This window comes from Drosophila arizonae, chromosome 2 (genome assembly GCF_054131065.1).
Source record: "Drosophila arizonae isolate 15081-1271.41 chromosome 2, UAZ_ARI_1.0, whole genome shotgun sequence".
Classification (NCBI taxonomy): Eukaryota; Metazoa; Arthropoda; class Insecta; order Diptera; family Drosophilidae; genus Drosophila; species Drosophila arizonae.
Window position 1 is genome coordinate 4658479 of NC_142922.1, and position 18405 is coordinate 4676883.

At 46.8% G+C, this 18405-nt stretch overlaps 6 protein-coding genes across 9 annotated transcripts in view; 4 read left to right on the forward strand and 2 right to left on the reverse strand.

The window, feature by feature from the left end:
* Positions 1-1017, forward strand: part of qin (tudor domain-containing protein qin) — a 68203-nt gene extending 67186 nt beyond the window's left edge. The window contains exon 11 of one of the 2 annotated variants that reach the window (XM_018014847.2): positions 50-1017. In XM_018014847.2, the coding sequence (XP_017870336.2) occupies positions 50-781 (732 nt within the window). In that variant the 3' untranslated portion in view covers positions 782-1017. The remainder of the gene's footprint in view (positions 1-49) is intronic. The other variant, XM_089461713.1, reaches the window with a different exon arrangement.
* Positions 1018-1096: 79 nt separating this feature from the next.
* On the reverse strand, positions 1097-11737 carry LOC108611684 (uncharacterized). 3 transcript variants are annotated; one of them, XM_089461711.1, is made up of 8 exons: positions 10751-11737; positions 9074-9177; positions 8055-9009; positions 7188-7987; positions 5028-7113; positions 4561-4700; positions 3446-4494; positions 1097-3388 (listed from the first exon to the last, which is right to left on the reverse strand). In XM_089461711.1, exons 3-8 carry the CDS (start codon positions 8826-8828, stop codon positions 2610-2612), a joined length of 5628 nt encoding a protein of 1875 aa, XP_089317837.1. In that variant the 5' UTR covers positions 8829-9009; positions 9074-9177; positions 10751-11737; the 3' UTR covers positions 1097-2609. The 3 variants fall into 3 exon arrangements, with proteins under 3 accessions (XP_089317837.1, XP_089317835.1, XP_089317838.1); XM_089461709.1 differs by lacking the exon at positions 9074-9177; XM_089461712.1 differs by lacking the exons at positions 9074-9177; positions 10751-11737 and adding an exon at positions 10263-10701.
* Positions 11738-11762: 25 nt separating this feature from the next.
* Positions 11763-13314, forward strand: CstF64 (cleavage stimulation factor subunit 2 CstF64). Its single transcript, XM_018014768.2, has 2 exons — positions 11763-12038; positions 12095-13314. The coding sequence occupies exons 1-2, from the start codon at positions 11902-11904 to the stop codon at positions 13242-13244; spliced, it is 1287 nt and encodes a 428-aa protein (XP_017870257.1). The 5' UTR covers positions 11763-11901; the 3' UTR covers positions 13245-13314.
* On the reverse strand, positions 13246-15733 carry Cpsf73 (cleavage and polyadenylation specificity factor 73). Its single transcript, XM_018014719.2, has 5 exons — positions 15576-15733; positions 15356-15517; positions 14003-15294; positions 13494-13936; positions 13246-13427 (listed from the first exon to the last, which is right to left on the reverse strand). The coding sequence occupies exons 1-5, from the start codon at positions 15647-15649 to the stop codon at positions 13338-13340; spliced, it is 2061 nt and encodes a 686-aa protein (XP_017870208.1). The 5' UTR covers positions 15650-15733; the 3' UTR covers positions 13246-13337.
* A 63-nt stretch (positions 15734-15796) lies between these two features.
* Gos28 (golgi SNAP receptor complex member Gos28) lies at positions 15797-17023 on the forward strand. Its single transcript, XM_018014804.2, has 4 exons — positions 15797-16051; positions 16119-16300; positions 16363-16748; positions 16813-17023. The coding sequence occupies exons 1-4, from the start codon at positions 16024-16026 to the stop codon at positions 16913-16915; spliced, it is 699 nt and encodes a 232-aa protein (XP_017870293.1). The 5' UTR covers positions 15797-16023; the 3' UTR covers positions 16916-17023.
* A 141-nt stretch (positions 17024-17164) lies between these two features.
* Positions 17165-18088, forward strand: LOC108618714 (mitochondrial import inner membrane translocase subunit Tim22). The gene is made up of 3 exons (XM_018014827.2): positions 17165-17547; positions 17614-17807; positions 17870-18088. The coding sequence occupies exons 1-3, from the start codon at positions 17310-17312 to the stop codon at positions 18023-18025; spliced, it is 588 nt and encodes a 195-aa protein (XP_017870316.1). The 5' UTR covers positions 17165-17309; the 3' UTR covers positions 18026-18088.
* The last annotated feature ends 317 nt before the right edge of the window (positions 18089-18405 follow it).

Sequence of the window (18405 nt, forward strand, 5' to 3'; positions counted from 1 at the left end):
TTGAGTAAAGTATACGATTCGTTCGATTATTCAGGGCTTTCTCTTTTAGCAGGAAAGGATGAAAAGCGCCCAATTCTCTCCAATGGATACATCCACGGAGCGTTCCTATCACGAGAGCATCGGTTGTTTCAAGTCTCAATGTTTGCCGACCGGCGTTAAGCATTTTCCGTGCACCATCGACAAAGTGGTGTCCGCGACAGAGTTGCAGATAACACCAGAACTAACCGAGTTTGCCAAGCAGGAGATTGTCCTGGCCCAGGAGACTAGCGCCTTGATCCGGGACGCTGCACAGCTGAATCCTGTGGAGATGGAATCTTTGTGCCTGGCCCGCTACAGTCTGGACGGTCAATGGTATCGCGCTGTTATCAAGGAAGTGTTTCATGCTTCCAGTCAGGCGACTGTCTACTACATGGACTTCCACGACACAGGAATGGTGCGTTTTATCGACTTAAAGGTGATGCCCAAGCAGCTGTTTATGTTCCCCCAGCGTTCGTTCCGCGTCAATCTCTACGGTATCAAGTTAAACAGAAAATTTGCGGATCCACCTGTGCGCCAAGCACTCCAAGCGTGCTTATGCAAATACCCCACAGTGTATGCACGCGTTCACTATCCGCACAATTACGACGACAGCGACGACTATGGAGAATCAGAGCCGGACTCGTCCAGCGATTCTACTAAAAAGAGTTACAAACTACTCGAGGTCGAAATATTTGAGAATAGATCCACAACTGAGCTGCTCTACAAGCCTCTAATCGACAGTCGTATGTTACTTTTAAAATAGTCTTCAAATATAAAAAAAAAAAATTTCAAAATCGTGAATTGAAGTAGCCAAAGAGGCAAATTCCCTCGTTTTTTAAGTTAATCTTATCATTAGAAGTACTGATGTAATTACATAACTGAATATGTATGTACTTTTACGTATTATGCCAAGATCTTACACTATGTATTCTTGATTTCTTGGAATATTTTTTCGTTCTTCAATAAACTTATTTACTACTGGAGTGAAGTGAAATTGAATTTTTCAATACAGTTTTGTTTGTTTTTCTTATTAGCAAAACGTCGATGATTGCAATACATATCAACAAACCCAGGCGTATTCAATTTGTATTTATATTTATCCATAAATTGCATTTATTTCTTCCACAAAATGGTTTTAATTTTGTATTCTTCTTTTAATTTTTTGCTTTCATTGATTTTTGTTGAAATCTGTATGTAAGTTGTAAATATTTTAAAGTGGTTTTGTTGGTTGTTTTCCATATTATAAGGTAATGTATTATTTAATTAATTCTCATAATGCTTATGTTGTTGTGTGTTTTTGCTTACAATCTAGAAATTTTAACTAATCGCTCCATAATCGAAACCATCGCAAACAATTATTAAAAATAAGCCTAGAAAAGTTGCAACTACTACAAATTAAATATATATTTATATGTATTATATATATTTATATATGTTTATGTATATAAATATATATATTCTACAAACATCGAGATGGTATTTACTTTTAGATTTATTCCTTCAATATGACAGTTGTGTTCGTTTACTTTCGATCGCTGGTAGACAGTTTGTCTCTTCAGTTTAAAAAATACGTAAATTATATAACAATTTCTAAACCGGTCGCTTGCAATTTTGTATAATGTCCTATATTATATGTAGGTGTAGGTGTAGGTATTGGTATTGGTGTGTGCATGTGTGTTTTTGTGGCTTAGAATGTGCTCAAGTTTGGAAAACTCAAAAGTATAACGAACCATACATAAATGTATATATGTCGTTATATAATTAAACCAATTGCAACTAACTTAAATTAACTAGATTTGTGTTGCCATTTACAAACGCATTAGACATTAAAAAATATATATATATATGTGTGTATCTACATAGAGATAAGTAACTACAAATGATTACAATGAAATGTTATCAAACTAAAGTTGAGATGTTTTAAGACTACGGCGTAAAAATAAATGATAATAATAATGAATATTGCACTGAACTAGGCATGTCATTTCACTAATTGTAAATATGATTACAATCGAACAAAAATTAAAGCGATTTCATTTTGAAATAATTGTGTTTAAAACTAGCTCTTGTTTTTAGGTGTAGATGCAGAGTGTCTGTGTGGGTGTGTATGAGTGTATGTGTGCGTGTGTGAGTGGGTTGACAGTTGAAGTGTTGTCTAGGAAGCGAAAAGTGGAGCGAAAGGGGTTAACACATTCACATTTAGCTAAGTTTCTTAAACCACATTCAAATGTACGATTAGTAAAATGTTATATTATGATAAATTGATTTCATTTTTTGTTTTGTTGTTTATCAAGAATTGGCATTCGCATATGTAAACTATACGTACATATATATATATATTTATATATATCTATATATATGTAGATATAGACGTTTTTACGTGTATGTTTATATATGTATATAGTTCAATAGGTAATACTAGTTTGTTTTTGTTGTAATTAACCACAGACACAGACACACAAGACACCCACACACTCCCACACTCACACTCATACACATACACACAGAGAAGAGCCATGAACAGCTATCTAATTAATGAATTAAATTTTAGTTTAGAGTAGTCAATTAGTTGGTTGGTTAGTATATTTCTTTTAAACCTCCACGGTGAATGGATCCCGTGAATGATGTATCTTCAGATGCTTATTGTGATTGGTCTTTGTCGTCGAGCTCTTGCCACAGATGGTGCAGTGGAACGGACGCTCGCCCGTGTGGATGCGTCGATGCTCAATCAGATAATAATGCCGATGGAAAGACTTGTCGCACTGGTCGCAGGTGAACTTCTTGTTGCCGTGATGCTCCCGCCGATGCCGCATATAGTTGTACTTGCGTATGAACTTGCAGCCGCAGTACTCGCATGTGTACGGCTTGATCTGCTTGTGGGCGTTCATGTGATTCTTGAAGTCCAGCTCGCGCACGAATGCCTTGGGGCAGTACTCGCACTTGAACGGCTTGGCTGTGCGATTCGCATGCACCCACGAATGTATCTTGAGATTCCATTTGGTGGAGAAGCTCTTGTTGCAAATGGCGCAATCGTACTGCGGATCTGTCGAGTGAGTCGCCATATGCGCCTTGATCGAGGTCTTGGCAAAGATCTGCTTGCACATGGGACACTCCATGGGCTCAGCGTAGTCAAACTTATCCGAATGGGCCAGTCGAATGTGCCGGCGCAGCGAATTGGCGTGCACAAAACGATCGCAGCAATAGGGGCAGCACTTGGGCTTCAAGTCGTGCGTCTCCTTGTGCCACAGGAAGCGCGCCTTAGACGGCAACACCTCGCCGCAGTGGCACACATACTCCTTCTTGCGCACCAGGATCTTGGTGTGACGCTTGCGATGTTGTGTTAGGTTCGAGTACCGCTTGAACTTTTTGCCTACAATTGCAATAAGGGATTACTTTGCATGCCTTTGGGTGCTATTCCACTACTTACCGCATATCTTACACTTGAGCGGTGTCTGGCCCGTGTGCATGCGCATGTGCTCCACCAGAGCGCTGCGCACCACGAACTTTTTATCGCAGATGTAGCAGCCAAACTCCTTCCAGCCCAAGTGACGCTTGAGATGCAGCGAGAAGTTCTTCCAGCGATAGAATTTCTTGCCACAGGTGAAACACTCGGCCGGATGCTCAGTCAGATGAGCATCGTACAGCTTGACAGAGGGGAAGTCGGTGCGGCACACGTAGCATAGGAATATGGATTTCTCCATGGCCTTTTGCTCCAGCTCGCTCAGATTGTTGCGCTCCTGGCCCAGCTTGGACTCGTTGTACGCAATGAGCATGCGATACAGAGCAGCCAACTTGGCCGCTGGTGTAGTCATCGCCAGCGGCGGTATGGCCGGCTTCTCGTCCAGGTCTGTGACGCCCGCCGGCGGCTTCATATCTGGATCGCGACCGTTCTCATCCCTGCCATTGAGCAAGCCGGAGTCCTTAACGTCCGGCAGCTCGGAATGGCCCAGCAGTTGCTCGGAGGCATCCTGCTTATCGTGGCAGTGCTCCTGCTTAATCTTTACAATGCCATCCTTGGAATCCTCATGCATAATGTCGGCATTGCTGTGCCCCGCTGCCTGCAGCAATTGGTGCTGCTGCTGTTGTCCCTGCGCCTGCTGCTCCTGCGGGCCCACCAAGGTGCTATTGACCAAAGCCTGCGTGCAGATGAGGCGTCGATTCTGGCGCACATAATTGTGCTCGCCAATCATGTGCGCATTGCGCTCCTTCAACTTCTCGAAGATGGCCACACAGTGCGGGCACTTGTAGATCTTGCGACGCGGCGGCTTCCGCTGCGCCAGGGCTGCGGCCACAGCCTCCGCTTCGGCAGCAGCACGCGATGTCGAGGCTATTGGTGGACCAGCCAGCAATGCCGACGACGACGAGGAAGTGGTGGGCTGTGCATCCAGCAAATGATTGTTTCTAGTCGAGCCCGGAGAGGCATCCAGCTGACCCGCCGTATGCGCATACTCCGCGGCAACAGCGTTGAAATCAAAACTGGAATGCGGGCGAAGCAAAATTTGAAATATATAAGAATATGCTCAGGAATAGCCAAATACTAACCGCTTTTGCTCACGCTCCGGCTGCTGCTGGCCACTGAGATCCTGCGCCGGATAGTAATCTTGGCGCCAATCGGCCAGCTGCTGATTGTAGCCATCCGCAAACTGGTTCCTAAAGTATCGCTGTGACAAGTCGCCGTACATCTGAAATGAATGACAGTTGATGAACAGTTGATAAATGAAATTAAATGATGTGACTTAAAAGCCAAATGTGACTTTTGGATCCCGAAATAAAAGTTAGGAAAAGTCTCTAATGATTGACGTGAGAGATACCTAATCTCATATATATAAATGTCAATAAATAAATAAATATAGATTTAGTCTTTTCTGGAAAAATTATACAATCAAAAGCTTCTTGGCTCTAGATTCCTCAATATATTTGCAGGATTGCTGATAGATAAGATGTATATATAGATAAACTATAAATGATTCTGATCATTTAAATAAATACGATATGAATATAATGGTTACCGATTGACTCCATGAGTTCTCAATGTCACAGTTGCTCTCCTGCTCGGAGATTTCGCCCTTTGCGGGCATTTTCTCATCGGTGCGTATGTTCAGACCCAGGCCACCCACCAAGCTGCTCTCGGTGGCAGCGGCCGCAAAGGACGAGGATGTGGTGGATGCAGAAGCCGAGGGCAAGTGGCTGCTGCTATTGCTTAACTGCTCCCGCTTGCAGGCATCCAGATCCAAGTACTTGGCCTCGCTCACATCGCTGTCCACGGCTGCCACGCTGCAGCACTCCACAGCCGCAAGTGCGGCAATGAAGTTGCTAGACTGCTCCACACTGGAGCTGTGCGATGTGCTGGGTTGTGGCTGTGGCTGCGACTGCGACTGCGACTGTGGCTGATACCATGAGGCCATTGTCGATTGCTGCTTGCCCACGCGAAACGTGGCATTCATGGAGCAATCCTGATCCAGGACTGAGGAGTTGCTGGAGGAGGAGGCTAGCGTGGCGGCATTGGTGGCCTCGCTCGAGCCGTGTTGCGGATGCTGCAGCACCTGCTGCTGCTGCTGCTGTTGCATGCCAAATGGTGCAAAGGTTGAGGCAGTGGTTGCTGCTGCTGCCGTCGTCGTTGTTGTTGCTGCCACAGTTGGGGTTCCATGCTGATGGTACAGGAAATTGAAATCTGTAAAGGAGGACGGCTGCTGCGAAAGCGGTATTGCTTGCTGCGCTGCCGGCTGCTGCTGCGATTGATGTGACTGCTGCTGCTGCTGCTGCAGCTGATCGTGCTGCGAGTCGGAGGCATAGGAAGACGAGGAGGATATCACGATTTCATCCACCTCTAGATTGTTATCTGGCAGAATGTACTCGTCGCCCGGCTTAGCTGGCTTCGGCACACTGCTGCTGCCGCTGGCAAAGACGGAGCCCGCCGACGCGAAGCTTGCCGCGTTCACCACGAACGTAGTCTGGTTGCTGTTTCCCGCCGGCGGCTGCTGCTTCGAGTTGGCAAACTCGAGCAGCACGCGCGCATCGTCGTCGTTGACAGCCGAGTGCTTCCGCGCCTGCTGGGCGGCGTAGCTGTTGGTCAAATGCTTCTCCAGTATGCTGCCACTGCTGGAGACATGCTCCCCAGCCTCGCTCTTGATCTGCAACGGCTCTGCGGATGCCTTCGATGATATGCTGAGTGGTTCGGCGCTGTTGCTGCTGCTGGCGCCGCTGCCGCTGCTGCTGCTGCTGGCAGCGCTGTTATCAGTCTTTTTGGTCGTTGCCGACGCCGACGCCGTCCCTGTGGCCTTTGGCTTGATGACTAACTTCTTGGGCCCGCGATGTTGCGCTGGCGCCGAAAAGCGTTGAGGCAGCAGTACCGTCGGCTCCACCTCCACCTTCATGGGCGGCGGTTGCGTGAGATCGTCGTTGGCCACATTTGCAGTGGTAGCGGCGCTGCTGGTGCTGGCCATTCGGATGACGCTCGTGGTGCCATGGCCACTGTTGCTGCTGCTGCTGCTGCCACTGGCATGCTCCAGGCTATGCTTCTGCTCCATGGCCTGCATCTCATCCCTGACGGTATCGTAGTCATCCATGGGCTCCTCTTTCTCCACTTTGACCAAGGGTATGGGTGCCACTGCGGCAAACGGACGCGTGGCACTAATTCGACTGGAAGCCACAATGTTGCCCACAAGATCCAGATACTCGTTCATATTGAGCGGCACATCACTGAGCACGGTCACACGATTCTTTTTCGACTTGTTCGAGTTGGTGCTGCAGGACGCGGCAGCCGCTGCTCCACTGCTCGTCGAGGGCGCCGTGGATAGAGGACCAGGTGCAGGAGACGCAGCCTGTGGGACATGCGATTGCTGAGCCTGCTGCTGTTGCTGCTCCAGCTGATGCTCGCTCTCGGCGCAGCTGCTGCCTATGCTCATGAAGTCATCCTCATCATCCGGCTGATGCTTGTTGACCCTTTTGTGCTTCCGTCCATTTGCCTTTGCTTTGCGTGACTTTTTCGTTGTGGTCTTGTGTGAAGCTCTACTACGGCTATCCTCGTGCTCATCGTCGCCATCCTCCACATGATCCTCCAGCTTCAGGTGGTCCTCAGCATCGCTGTTGGCCCAACTAAAAAGAATTTTATGTTTTAATAAGGATATTGACTGTAATAAGCATATTAAAAATCACTATCGAGGACTTACCCCTTGTCGTCCTCCTCTTCGTTTTCCTCTTCGTCGTCTTCGTCATCGTCGTGTATGTGCAATACGCTGGGCGGCGACTGATAGATCCGCTCAATCACCGAGAATTCGCCGTCCTCCTTCTCCACGCACTCGACAATGTGCTTGGGAGTTTCTTGGACAATGAAGTCGCCGTTGTCCCGCTCCAAGTAGTGAGCCACTGGCGACTCGGCGTAACGCAGCACAGACGCACTGGACGAGGCGGGAGAGGCGCAGGCCGCTTGGGCCGCAGCATTCAGCAGCGCGCCGAATGGGGAATTGGTTGCCTGACGACTGCTGCTAGCGCGCCCAACGGTAATGGAGGACATCAAGGCCGAGGAGGAGCTAGCAGCGGCGCAGCTAGCGACGGCATAATTGCTGCTGCTGCTGCTGCTACTACTGCTACTGGCTGCTGCAAGGGACTGTTGATGCTGTGGCGGATATTGCAGTCTTAATGAGGCAGTCGACAATGCTGACGGAATCGTGAGCTGTGGCGGTGGCGGTGGCGGTGGATTCAGGAAGATTTCCGTGTGGAGTTTACTATGCTTGCCACTCGGTGGTGCAAGGTTAATGTTATGTTGCAAGGTTATGTGTTGCTGTTGTGGCTGCTGCTGCTGCTGTTGTTGCTGTTGTTGCTGCTGCTGCTGCGGTTGTTGTTGTTGCTGCTGCTGCTGCTGTTGCTGTTTGTTTTGGTTATGCTGAGATCGAATTTGACTGATGGCGGCGCCATAGGCGGGCGGTGGCTTCTGATGTGATTGTGTTGTTGTTGTCTGCTGCGCAAAGAGCTGCAAGAGAGAATTGAATATTTTTAATTGATATACCAGATGTGTGGAAAGCTATTGAGACACTCACCTGCAGAGGTGGCGGCGGTGGCAGCGCAGCTGCATAGGTATACTTTAGGGCCGGCTGCTGTTGCTGCTGCTGCTGTTGCTGAAGGTGGGCAAAGTGGGCAGCCTGCTGCTGTGAGGCCAGATACTGATGCTGCTGCTGCTGCGGCTGTTGTTGCTGGTGTGGCGCCTGTGGTATGACCAGCGTGGTGGCACCACGTGCAAAGCCGTGCACCGCAGCTGGTGCCGCTGGCGTCTGCTGGGATTGCTGTTCATAGCGATAGTCGGAATAGATGGCGGTCACGCTGCTTGTGGTGGGTGTGTTTGATGTGTTGGCTGGCGCCTCAGTCGTGGGTGGCGCGTTTTTTATTGCCTTTATCGGTGGATTGCTCAATTTGTTATTGTTGTTATTGTTGCCGCAGCTGCTATTGCTGATGCTGTTGCTGCTGCTGCTGGGCAACGCAGCTTTGGCTGTTGTTGATTTAGTTGCTGCCGCTGCCGCTGCAGCTGCAGCTGTTGCTGGTGGTGCTGGTGGAGGTGGTGGTGGTGGTGAAGATGCTGGTACAACTGGTTTGACATCAACCGCATTTGTGGCTGACAATGAGGTGGAGCTCGTGGCGCCATCGCCTGAGAGCAAAGCTGCTGCCAGGGCGCTGCCCATGCCATTGTTGTTTACAATGGTCATTTGCACCAGCGCCTTGATGACCTGTTCCTTGGGATGTGTCTCCAGATGATCGGAGAGATTCATGCCCGCGTGCAGGTACAAGGTGCACACGGGACACTGCACACTGTCCACCATGATGATGATTGGGCTGCTAACGCTGGTTAATCAAGCTCGTACGGTTGCAGCTACTGCACTCGACCTCTTACGTTCTCTCTCTCTCTCTCTGTCTCGCTCAATATCAATTTAGAGTCATAAAACTGTGACTTTTGGTGCTGTTGTTCGTGTGGCGGCCATTTTGCTCAATCCTTGAGCGGCGCTGGAAGTGAAGAGAATAAAAATAACAAAATTGTACGTGATGTAAACGTGTGTATATACGATACATATATTTATGCGAAGCTCGATAATAATTGCCGTAAGCTGACACTGATATCCAACTGATATGGCAACAGCAAAGAATGCAAACCCCGGATCGTTGCCACATAATCTGCGAAAACGTGCATTATTTATTTGCTCAGAGCAAAAGCTCTGGCTATGGGAAATTCAAGTGTGTCGCCTCTCTCACAAATACCAATTGAGGCGGCGACTAAGCAAAGGACGTGAATCGTGAATCGAAATCAAAAACAACAAATAAACATAAATATGCGTATGTATCGTAGTGCTTATTATGCAGCTACACATATGAAGATGAGCGAGTGTGTGCGTGTGCAACGGGAACGGGAACGGGAAACGGAGACAACAACAGCATCGGTTAAAGCTTCGTCCGGCTGTGAACTGCTTGCTATGGAGGAAGAAGAGCGCCGAGTGCAAATGGAATGGAATGGAATGCCCAGTTGTGCCAACAGCAGCAGCAACAACAACAGCAACTTTTGGAACAGCTTTTTCTGTGCATTCAACTTGTGAGGACGATGAGCACACGGCAACATCGCGATAATGACGAGTTATTTGCTGGGCATGAGCAATAAATGCAATGAATCAGCGAATACTGTGACTTTTCAATACAACACACACTAAACATCAGTGACTGTGATTTTCAAATGATTTATGCCAGCGATTCAGATCAATAATTTACAATAAAATACTAATAACAAATATACAAATAACAAAATATACAAATAACTGATTTCAATAATATGATCAAATACTCTATTTTTCAAGCGTTTCAAATGGCTTCAAAAATATTTGCTATGCGCGATTGGCATTTTCGTTATCAATATTATTGGTATAACTCGATATGTGTAAACATTTGCATTCCAATGCATTGTCGCACCTTAACAGCAATCGAAAGGAATTTGATTTTGTATCTTGAAGCCCTTCTTTTATACAAGAATCCCAGCTGCGAGAGAAAACAGCTGCTCACCATAAACAACAGAAATGATTCTCTAATTATCTATCATGCTTTGCAAAGCAGAAAAGCACTTTCCTTGTGCTTCATCTAATTATCGAAAAAATCTAGCTAAGCAATGCTTTCAAGTTAATAGTATTTATGGGATATTTGTTTAAATGTACCGTAATTACCAACTACGATCTAAATGCCCACTAAGAATATCGATATTCGTTACAAGTACTCACACACACGTTTGTATACAAGTGTGTGTATACTCGAGTACATCGTCGCTCATCTGTGCTCTAGCGCTGCTTTGTTGTTGTTAAGCACTGGCAATGCCGCTGGAAATGGTCAACTTTTTGCGTAGTTTTTTTTTTTTTTTTTTTCGTGCACATCCACAATGGGTAATTTTTTGTTTGTTTTATTTTATCTAAATATTGTTGTTGTATGTATTTGTCGTATATGGGCACTACACGTATAAGGGTTGTGCTGGGGCTGCACAGAAATAAAAACAGCAGCAATGTCTACGTCTGTTGCTATTGATTTTTCCTTCGAGCGAAGCTTACAATGCAAAGCGATGAACAAGTCGCACAAAAATCAAAAGTGCGTGAGCGAGCACATACACATACATACAAACATCGATACCTCGTCTCCAATGAGTACATACACTAACATTACAAAACTAAAAAGAACTCATGTGAAGAGTGCAATTGCCACCTTCTTCTTTACCTACCTTCTCGCTTCTACTGCTACTGCTGCAGCGGTGTGTGTGTGTTAGTATGATCTTGCTCAGGACAGCTAACTGCGGGCTATGCCGAGCTCTGATTGCGTTTCGTATTCTGATGCGTTGATTTTCCACATACGCACAAAGCACTACCGTTTGCTATTCTTGCCCACACACACACACGCACACACACACACATGCACAACAAGGTAGACACAATTTCAGAGTATTTCCGCTTTGTGTTTCTTTAATTTTCTCTGCTCTCTTTTGAATTCATTCAAGGAGAGAAGTCCACACACACACACACTGACAACAATGTTTTATGAGCACTAATTGTAAATGAATTGTAATTGCATTTGCATGGGATATGTGTTCAATAAAAACTTTTATATACAGGCGGCGTCAATATCGATCGTAGTGTGTGCGTGTGTGTTTGTTGAAGGCAAGGGCAAGATTTCTCCAATAAACATGCGGGGGTATGGAAGAGAGCGTAGTATCCTTGATGGGGCACCTGCAGCTGTTATTATATATGTATGTATGTATGTATTTTGTATGTGTATATAATTGTTGCGTTGTGGTTTGGGAGCTCCTTGGTCTTGGTCTGGTCGTCGCCTCTTCGCCTCGTTCAATGACACAGAAATCTTTCTTCTCGTCTTTTGCTTTGTGCGCTCCTTCTTCAATATACAACTGAGCTTTTATATACATATATGCTGTGAATGCGAGTGCGAGTGCGAGGCCATTGCTGCGTTTATCTTCATGTGTGTGTGCGTGTGTGTGCTACACACAAAGTAAATTTTCAATCACGTTTTTCATGCACTTGGTATAGATTTTTCTTCGGGCATTTATGCTAAACGGATGCACGCCTTTATTAGCCACAACTTGGTGATATTTTTAGTGATTTAAATTCACTTTGCACTATTAAATAGCCGTCATTTCGATTTCACCTTGCGACAAATGAAAAATTACAACACCAGGCGTTAGAGTGCTGTAAAACTTATGGTTTTAGCGTTTCAATGTTTGCCAACACTAAACTGTGCTGAGCAACTCTGTGTGGCTGCATCATTGGGAATTTTTTTTAGCCGACTGTTCGCATTCACATTCAGAATAATTAATAACAATTGATAATATTATTTAGCGAACGTCGAATAAATAATATCAAAATGACCGATAAAGCACAAGAACAGAGTATTATGGATAAGTCCATGCGGTCAGTGTTCGTAGGCAACATACCCTACGAAGCTACCGAGGAGAAGCTAAAGGAAATTTTTAGTGAAGTCGGCCCGGTACTTTCGCTTAAGTAAGCCCCAGTGATCTGTAAATCAGAATTTCTTATAAATAAAATTTCCATTACAGACTTGTGTTTGATCGCGAGAGCGGCAAACCCAAAGGGTTTGGCTTCTGCGAGTACAAGGATCAGGAAACAGCACTGAGTGCCATGCGCAATCTCAATGGCTACGAGATTGGTGGGCGCACTTTGCGAGTGGACAATGCGTGTACAGAGAAATCACGCATGGAGATGCAGCAGCTGTTGCAGGGACCACAAGTAGAGAATCCGTATGGCGAACCCTGTGACCCAGACGATGCACCTGAATTGATTACCAAAACAGTTGCCTCCCTGCCGCCGGAGCAGATGTACGAGCTGATGAAGCAAATGAAGCTGTGCATTGTTAGCAATCCCTCGGAAGCACGTCAGATGCTTATGCTGAATCCGCAGTTGGCCTATGCTCTGCTACAGGCCATGGTGGTGATGCGCATCGTTGATCCGCAACAGGCATTGGGTATGCTTTTCAAGGCTAACCAAATGCCTCCCGTTCTGGGTGGCAACCCTCACGCCAATTCGGGTCCCATGCCCATGGGCTCAGCGCCACAGCAACAACCAGCGCCGCAGCAGCAGCCGCCCGTACAGCCAGGGGGTGTTGGTGGTCCTGGACCGATGCAGCCCATGCCTGTGCCCGGGCCGAACTTCAATAACATGCATTCGAATGACATCGACTTGCGCATGGTACCCGGTGGGCCGGTTAATATGGATCCACGTATGATGGGTCGTAATCTGGACCAGGACATGCGCCAGGTGCCAGGCCCCATGCCCAATCCCGTACCGCCGCCACTTATGGATCCACGCACTCGCGCCCAAATGCAGCCGCAACAACAGCAAGGACCGCCAGCCGCCCCCATTCCATACCCAAGCGATCCACGCCAGCGTCCAATGGATCCTCGTCTACGTGGTGCCATGCCACCAGGACCGGTGCAACAGCAGCAGCAGCCGCCTCCACAGGTGCAGCAGACAGTGACTCAGCAGCAGCAATCGGCGGCGCTGCAGCTGCAAAGTCGATTGGGTGCCCATGGCGTGTTGCCATCGGATGCCTCAGACCAGGAGAAGGCCGCACTCATTATGCAGGTGTTGCAGTTATCTGACGATCAGATTGCCCAGCTCCCGCCTGAGCAACGCGCCAGCATTCTGGTGCTCAAGGAGCAAATAGCCAAAACCCGAACTGCACGATAAATAAATAATTTGCGACTTTTATTGTACAACATTTGAATGGGAAACTAATAATAAAGATTAATCAAGAGGATTCATGTCGGTTTTGGAATTGTGTCAGTGAACAGAGACCAAGGTCTGGTGCAGCTTCTGCACGGTGGTATTTAGCATTTGCCGCAGCACCTCATCTTCGGCGCATTGCACAGTCTGCAAATGAAGAGATTTAGAATTTGTAGATATTATAATTATTCTCTTTTGTGAATTAGTATTTACCAATGTTTCCAGATTGATCTCGGCGTGCTTGCCGCTAACTGTAACCGGCAGCAAGTCGCCTTTGAATAGCTTGGGCACACAGCTGTCGCCGAAGGTGTCCTGCAGCGTCTCGATGAGGCACTCGCGAAAGCGGGATTCCTCCGATTTGGTTTGCTTGGTGGCACCCTTGATGTTTGTGCCACCCAGTTCGGATTGCATTAGGCAGGCCAGTACGGCATCCGCATAGACATCATTCACATGGGTGGCATGCCATTCCATGATAATAATCTTTTGCTCCACGGTAAGTTCGACACAATTGAAGACGCGCAGCTTGCGATCCGGCTCAATGATCTCCACACAGCCAGCGCCAATGCGATCGAGCAGCAGTTGAAGCGTGGCCAGGGAACTGGTCCAGGGTATCGACTGACGCTGGGTGACCACCGACATGCTCATGTCGGTGTACTCTGAAAGAGAAGGGGCGGAGATTGAGTAAGAGCTGCCCACCTGAAATGCTGCTTAATTCTACTTACTGCCCAGATCCGAGGGTGCTAGCAGATGGTACTTGAAATCGCGCTTCACCAGCACGCCGGAGAGCTTGCTGCCCACCTCTGGCTTCTTCGCTGCCAGATGACCCATCACCTTAGCTGTCTTCTCGCCACGGAAATATAGATCTACAGCGTGAGTGTTGCGGGGATTGTAGAACTTGATGTCCGTGCTGGCATCTGCTTCATATTCACGCTGCAGCGCCAGCTTCAAGCGCGACATCTCATTCTGTTCCCCGTGGACGAGGACCACATGGTTGGGTCTTAGCATGCGGATAAACTCGCTTGTCTGCTGGTAATCTGTATGCGCCGAGAAGGATATGTAGTCGACGGACATGTTGAGCGGCAGCTTCTGACCAGACAGGGTAGTGATCTCCTCTGGCTCGGATAAGATGGTCTTGGCCAAAGTGCCCTCCACACAGTAGCCGGCAATGATGACGCCATTCTTGGGATCTGTGCACCAGCTCTCGAAGAGCTCCCGCGACAGGCCCGACTGCATCATACCCGGCGACGCCATGATCACACATGGCCCAATATCATCAAAGTGATCGATGCCCTTCAAATTGGAAATGTGACGAAAGACAAATGGATTGTTCACAGCGATCTGACGGCGAATTCGATCGTTCATGGCATTGATGTAGGTCTGATAGACGGCCATGCACTTCTTGGCCAGCGAGGACGCATAGTAGATGGGTATTTCGTGCAGATCCGGATTCTGTGACCAGAACTCATCCAATATCAGCAACAGCTCCTGAGCACGGCCCAAGGCGAAGACCGGAATGAGACAGCGTCCGCCCTGCATTACGATTTTCTGCACCAGCGATGTGAAACGACTTTCGCGATCCTCGCGCTTCTCGTGTATGTGTGTGCCATAGGTTGACTCTGTGATCAGCACATCTGGCTTTTTGGGCGGCACCTCGGCGGCCATCAAGTGGCGATCCTCTTGACGCGAAAAGTCGCCCGTATAAAGGATTTTAATGCCAGCGATCTCTATCATAAACATTGCAGCGCCCAGCACATGGCCAGCGTTGTAAGCGCAGAAGCGGACACCCATCACATCTCGTTCCTCGTGAAAATTGATTGTCTCGATTTTCTCCATGGATGCCTCCAGATCGGCTTCCGTGTAAAGCATCTGCTCGGTGGATATATTGCTGATTTTAATGTAATCTGAGAGCATCCAGCGATAAATGGCTTTGGTGGCATGTGTCATAAAGCAGCGACCGCGAAAGCTTGTCTTCATAAGGAACCATGGCAGAGCACCGCAGTGATCCAGGTGGAAACTAACAATCAAATTAAAATATATTAAAAATGCAATTAAAATTGGAAAGTTTTACTACGCACTGTGATATGAATAGCAAGTCAATTTCATCAGCTTCTATCAAATCCACATAGGGCAGGGCATCCATGCCAGACAGTCCCGGGTGTATGCCGCAGTCCAACATTATTTTCTTGCCCTTGAACTCCAGCATGATGCAGGAGCGTCCCACTTCTTGGCCAGCTCCACTGGAAGAGGGAAAAAATTCATATCAGTCTTCATTTAAGAAAGTTGCTGGCTGCTTACAGCGGCTTGATTTGTAATAGATCACTCTCTTCATCGGGCACTCGTGTGTCATTATTTGATTGGGCTTGCGCCATTCTGTTTTACTTTATCAAATTAATGTTTAATACTTTCGACGTTTGCCGGCAACAAAACGCGTTCAATTAATTCACATATGATGTCTGCAATAATCGATTAATAATTATCGATTGCCATTATAGAAACTTAAAAAAATACTGTCTCTTTGTTGTGAAATACATATGTATATTGTTTATATTTTGATGCGGAAATAGAATATCTTTAAAAATTAATTAAACAAAGTTCCTAGTTTTGACTGAAACATTTTACAGATAACCTTTATTTAATGTGATAAAGAAAAATACCGAATGACCTGGTTACTGTAGCCCTAGTATCTGAAGTTGAATTTCATTGTATTTGTTGTGCATGCAAGTAAAACTAATATCTTAATCAAATGCAAATGGTTGGCTCTAGCTACGATGGTAAATATATGTGCTAAACTATTCACCTGTATATGTGCTTATACCGCATTTTAAATCAAACACCAAGTGCTACGCAAGCAGGCGCGCACCCTGGAAAATGAAATCGACCTCAAACTTGTGGCATTCAGTAAAATCGGAGCTGGCAGCAGCATAAGCAGCAGCAACAGCAGCGCTGCTGACACATCACCTCTGCTCGGCGAGCATGTATTCGATTCACTATCTGCTGAAATAGAGCAAATGCTCGACAAGGTAAGTTACATATATGTCAACCACTGCAAATCCTATCCAAGTGATCCAATTGATGTCTGCAGTTATCAACACTGAATGAATCGATGTCGGAGCTTCCCGCAACTGGAAGCGCTGCAATGCACACTCTGCAGCGGCACAGGGAAATACTCCAGGGCTACAGACAGGAATTCAACAAGATCTGTGCCAATCACACGATGCGCATCGAGCGAGAGGAGCTGTTGCGCGGCTCAGGGCTGGCCACTAGCGGTAGTCCCTCGATCTCTGGACTGAGTCGTCGTGAGATGTATATGAAGGAGAGTGGGCACTTAAGTAGCGCCAGTAACATGGTCAATGATCAGATAAACATCGCCATTGAGACACGCGATAACCTGCATGCACAGCGACAGGCATTCAAGCGTCTGCAAACTCGCCTCAACGACATTTCCAATCGTTTTCCCCTAATTTCAAGGTGATATAACAATGACATTTATATTTACGAAATGCCTAACTCAACTTTTAATTGTATATTGCAGTTTGATACAGCGCATCAATATCAAAAAGCGACGAGATTCGCTTATCTTAGGGGCGGTAATTGGCTTCTGTGTCATTCTGCTGCTAATTTATGCCTTTAATTAAGGCGAAGCTTTGACACATTTCTGACAATTATTTCTGTATGTTTTCTCCATTTGGTATATGTATGTGTATAATCAACTTGTGATAGCAATAAAATGTAATATTTAAGTATATGCCAGTTCATTAATAAACCAAAAATACATAAATTGAACAAATTATTAGAGGGAAACTCGACATTTGCCCAATTTTTAAATTAAAAGCTAACTTAACGAATCGTTAATTTGTCGACAATCGATAGGGCTGTTATCGAAATAGTGGAATGGTACTTGACAACTCTGACGCAACAGCTGCTGCTTGCGATGTGATAACAATTTTAACTTTTCCCACACGCCTCACAAATTAACATAGTTTCATCCAAATACTGTATAAAAAATAGATTGTTTGCTAAAACACAGTCATGTCAGTGGTACCCAAGGATGATCCCAAGGCCGCTGAGGCACCCAAGTCCAGAGTCTTAGACACCGCAGAGCTTGACAGAATGGCCATGCATTTTGTGGGCAATCTGAACAGATATCGCGAGAATATAATAATACCCAAAGGCAATGGGCCGGTCAAAATCAAAACAAACGAGGAGAAGCTCATCGAAACAGCCGTGGAGAGCTGTGCCTTCAAGAGCGCCATGGCCTGTGTAATGGGTGAGCTGAAACTGGAAGTGTATTCATGATGGTTTTTACTCAGCTTTATTGGTTTTTCCTTGCCAGGCTATGGACTGGGCGCAGCTTTGGGCCTGTTCAGCGCCTCGGTGAATCCAAATATGGCCGATCCGTTCGCCAATGAAAAGAAACAGACGGCGCGTGAGGTGTTGCGTGAGATGCGCGGCACAACGCATTCGTATGCCAAGAATTTCGCGCTAATTGGCGCCGTCTTCTCTGTGGTTGAGTGCACCATCGAAAGCGTAAGTGAGATAGCGGCGATGTGTCTATTGCTCACTCTTATATCTGCATTTCTATTCACCAGCAACGTGGCGTCACCGATTGGCGTAACGGCACCTATGCAGGCGGCATTACCGGCGGCTTGATTGGTCTGCGAGCGGGCATTAAGGCAGGAATCATTGGCGGCCTGGGCTTTGCGGCATTCTCCACGGCGATTGATTACTACATGCATATGAGATAAGGGGTGTAGTTAACGTCGTGTGTATATATGTAGCTCGTATAAATGTTTGTTCTTAATTACAAATCTCGTCTTTATGCCATTAACCTTTAAAGTTGCCGCACCGGAAATGCACGCAAATCAACGTTTAACGAGCTCTGCACGACGGAGCTTTTCCTGCAGTTGGAGCCATTATTTAAGGCACACAGGCACAGCTGCTGCACATTAATATTAAAGCATTGAAATGCGCAGCCGCGCAGTTGCGCATTTCGGCTGTGGCATAAACATTGTGCCACAGTCGAAAATTCGGGCAGCGACCGGTTATTGGGGTGGCTCGTGGAGCACGGACGGGGGCGAGGGGTGCCAAAGGGGACAGTCGCATCCAGCTTGTGGGAACGGCCATC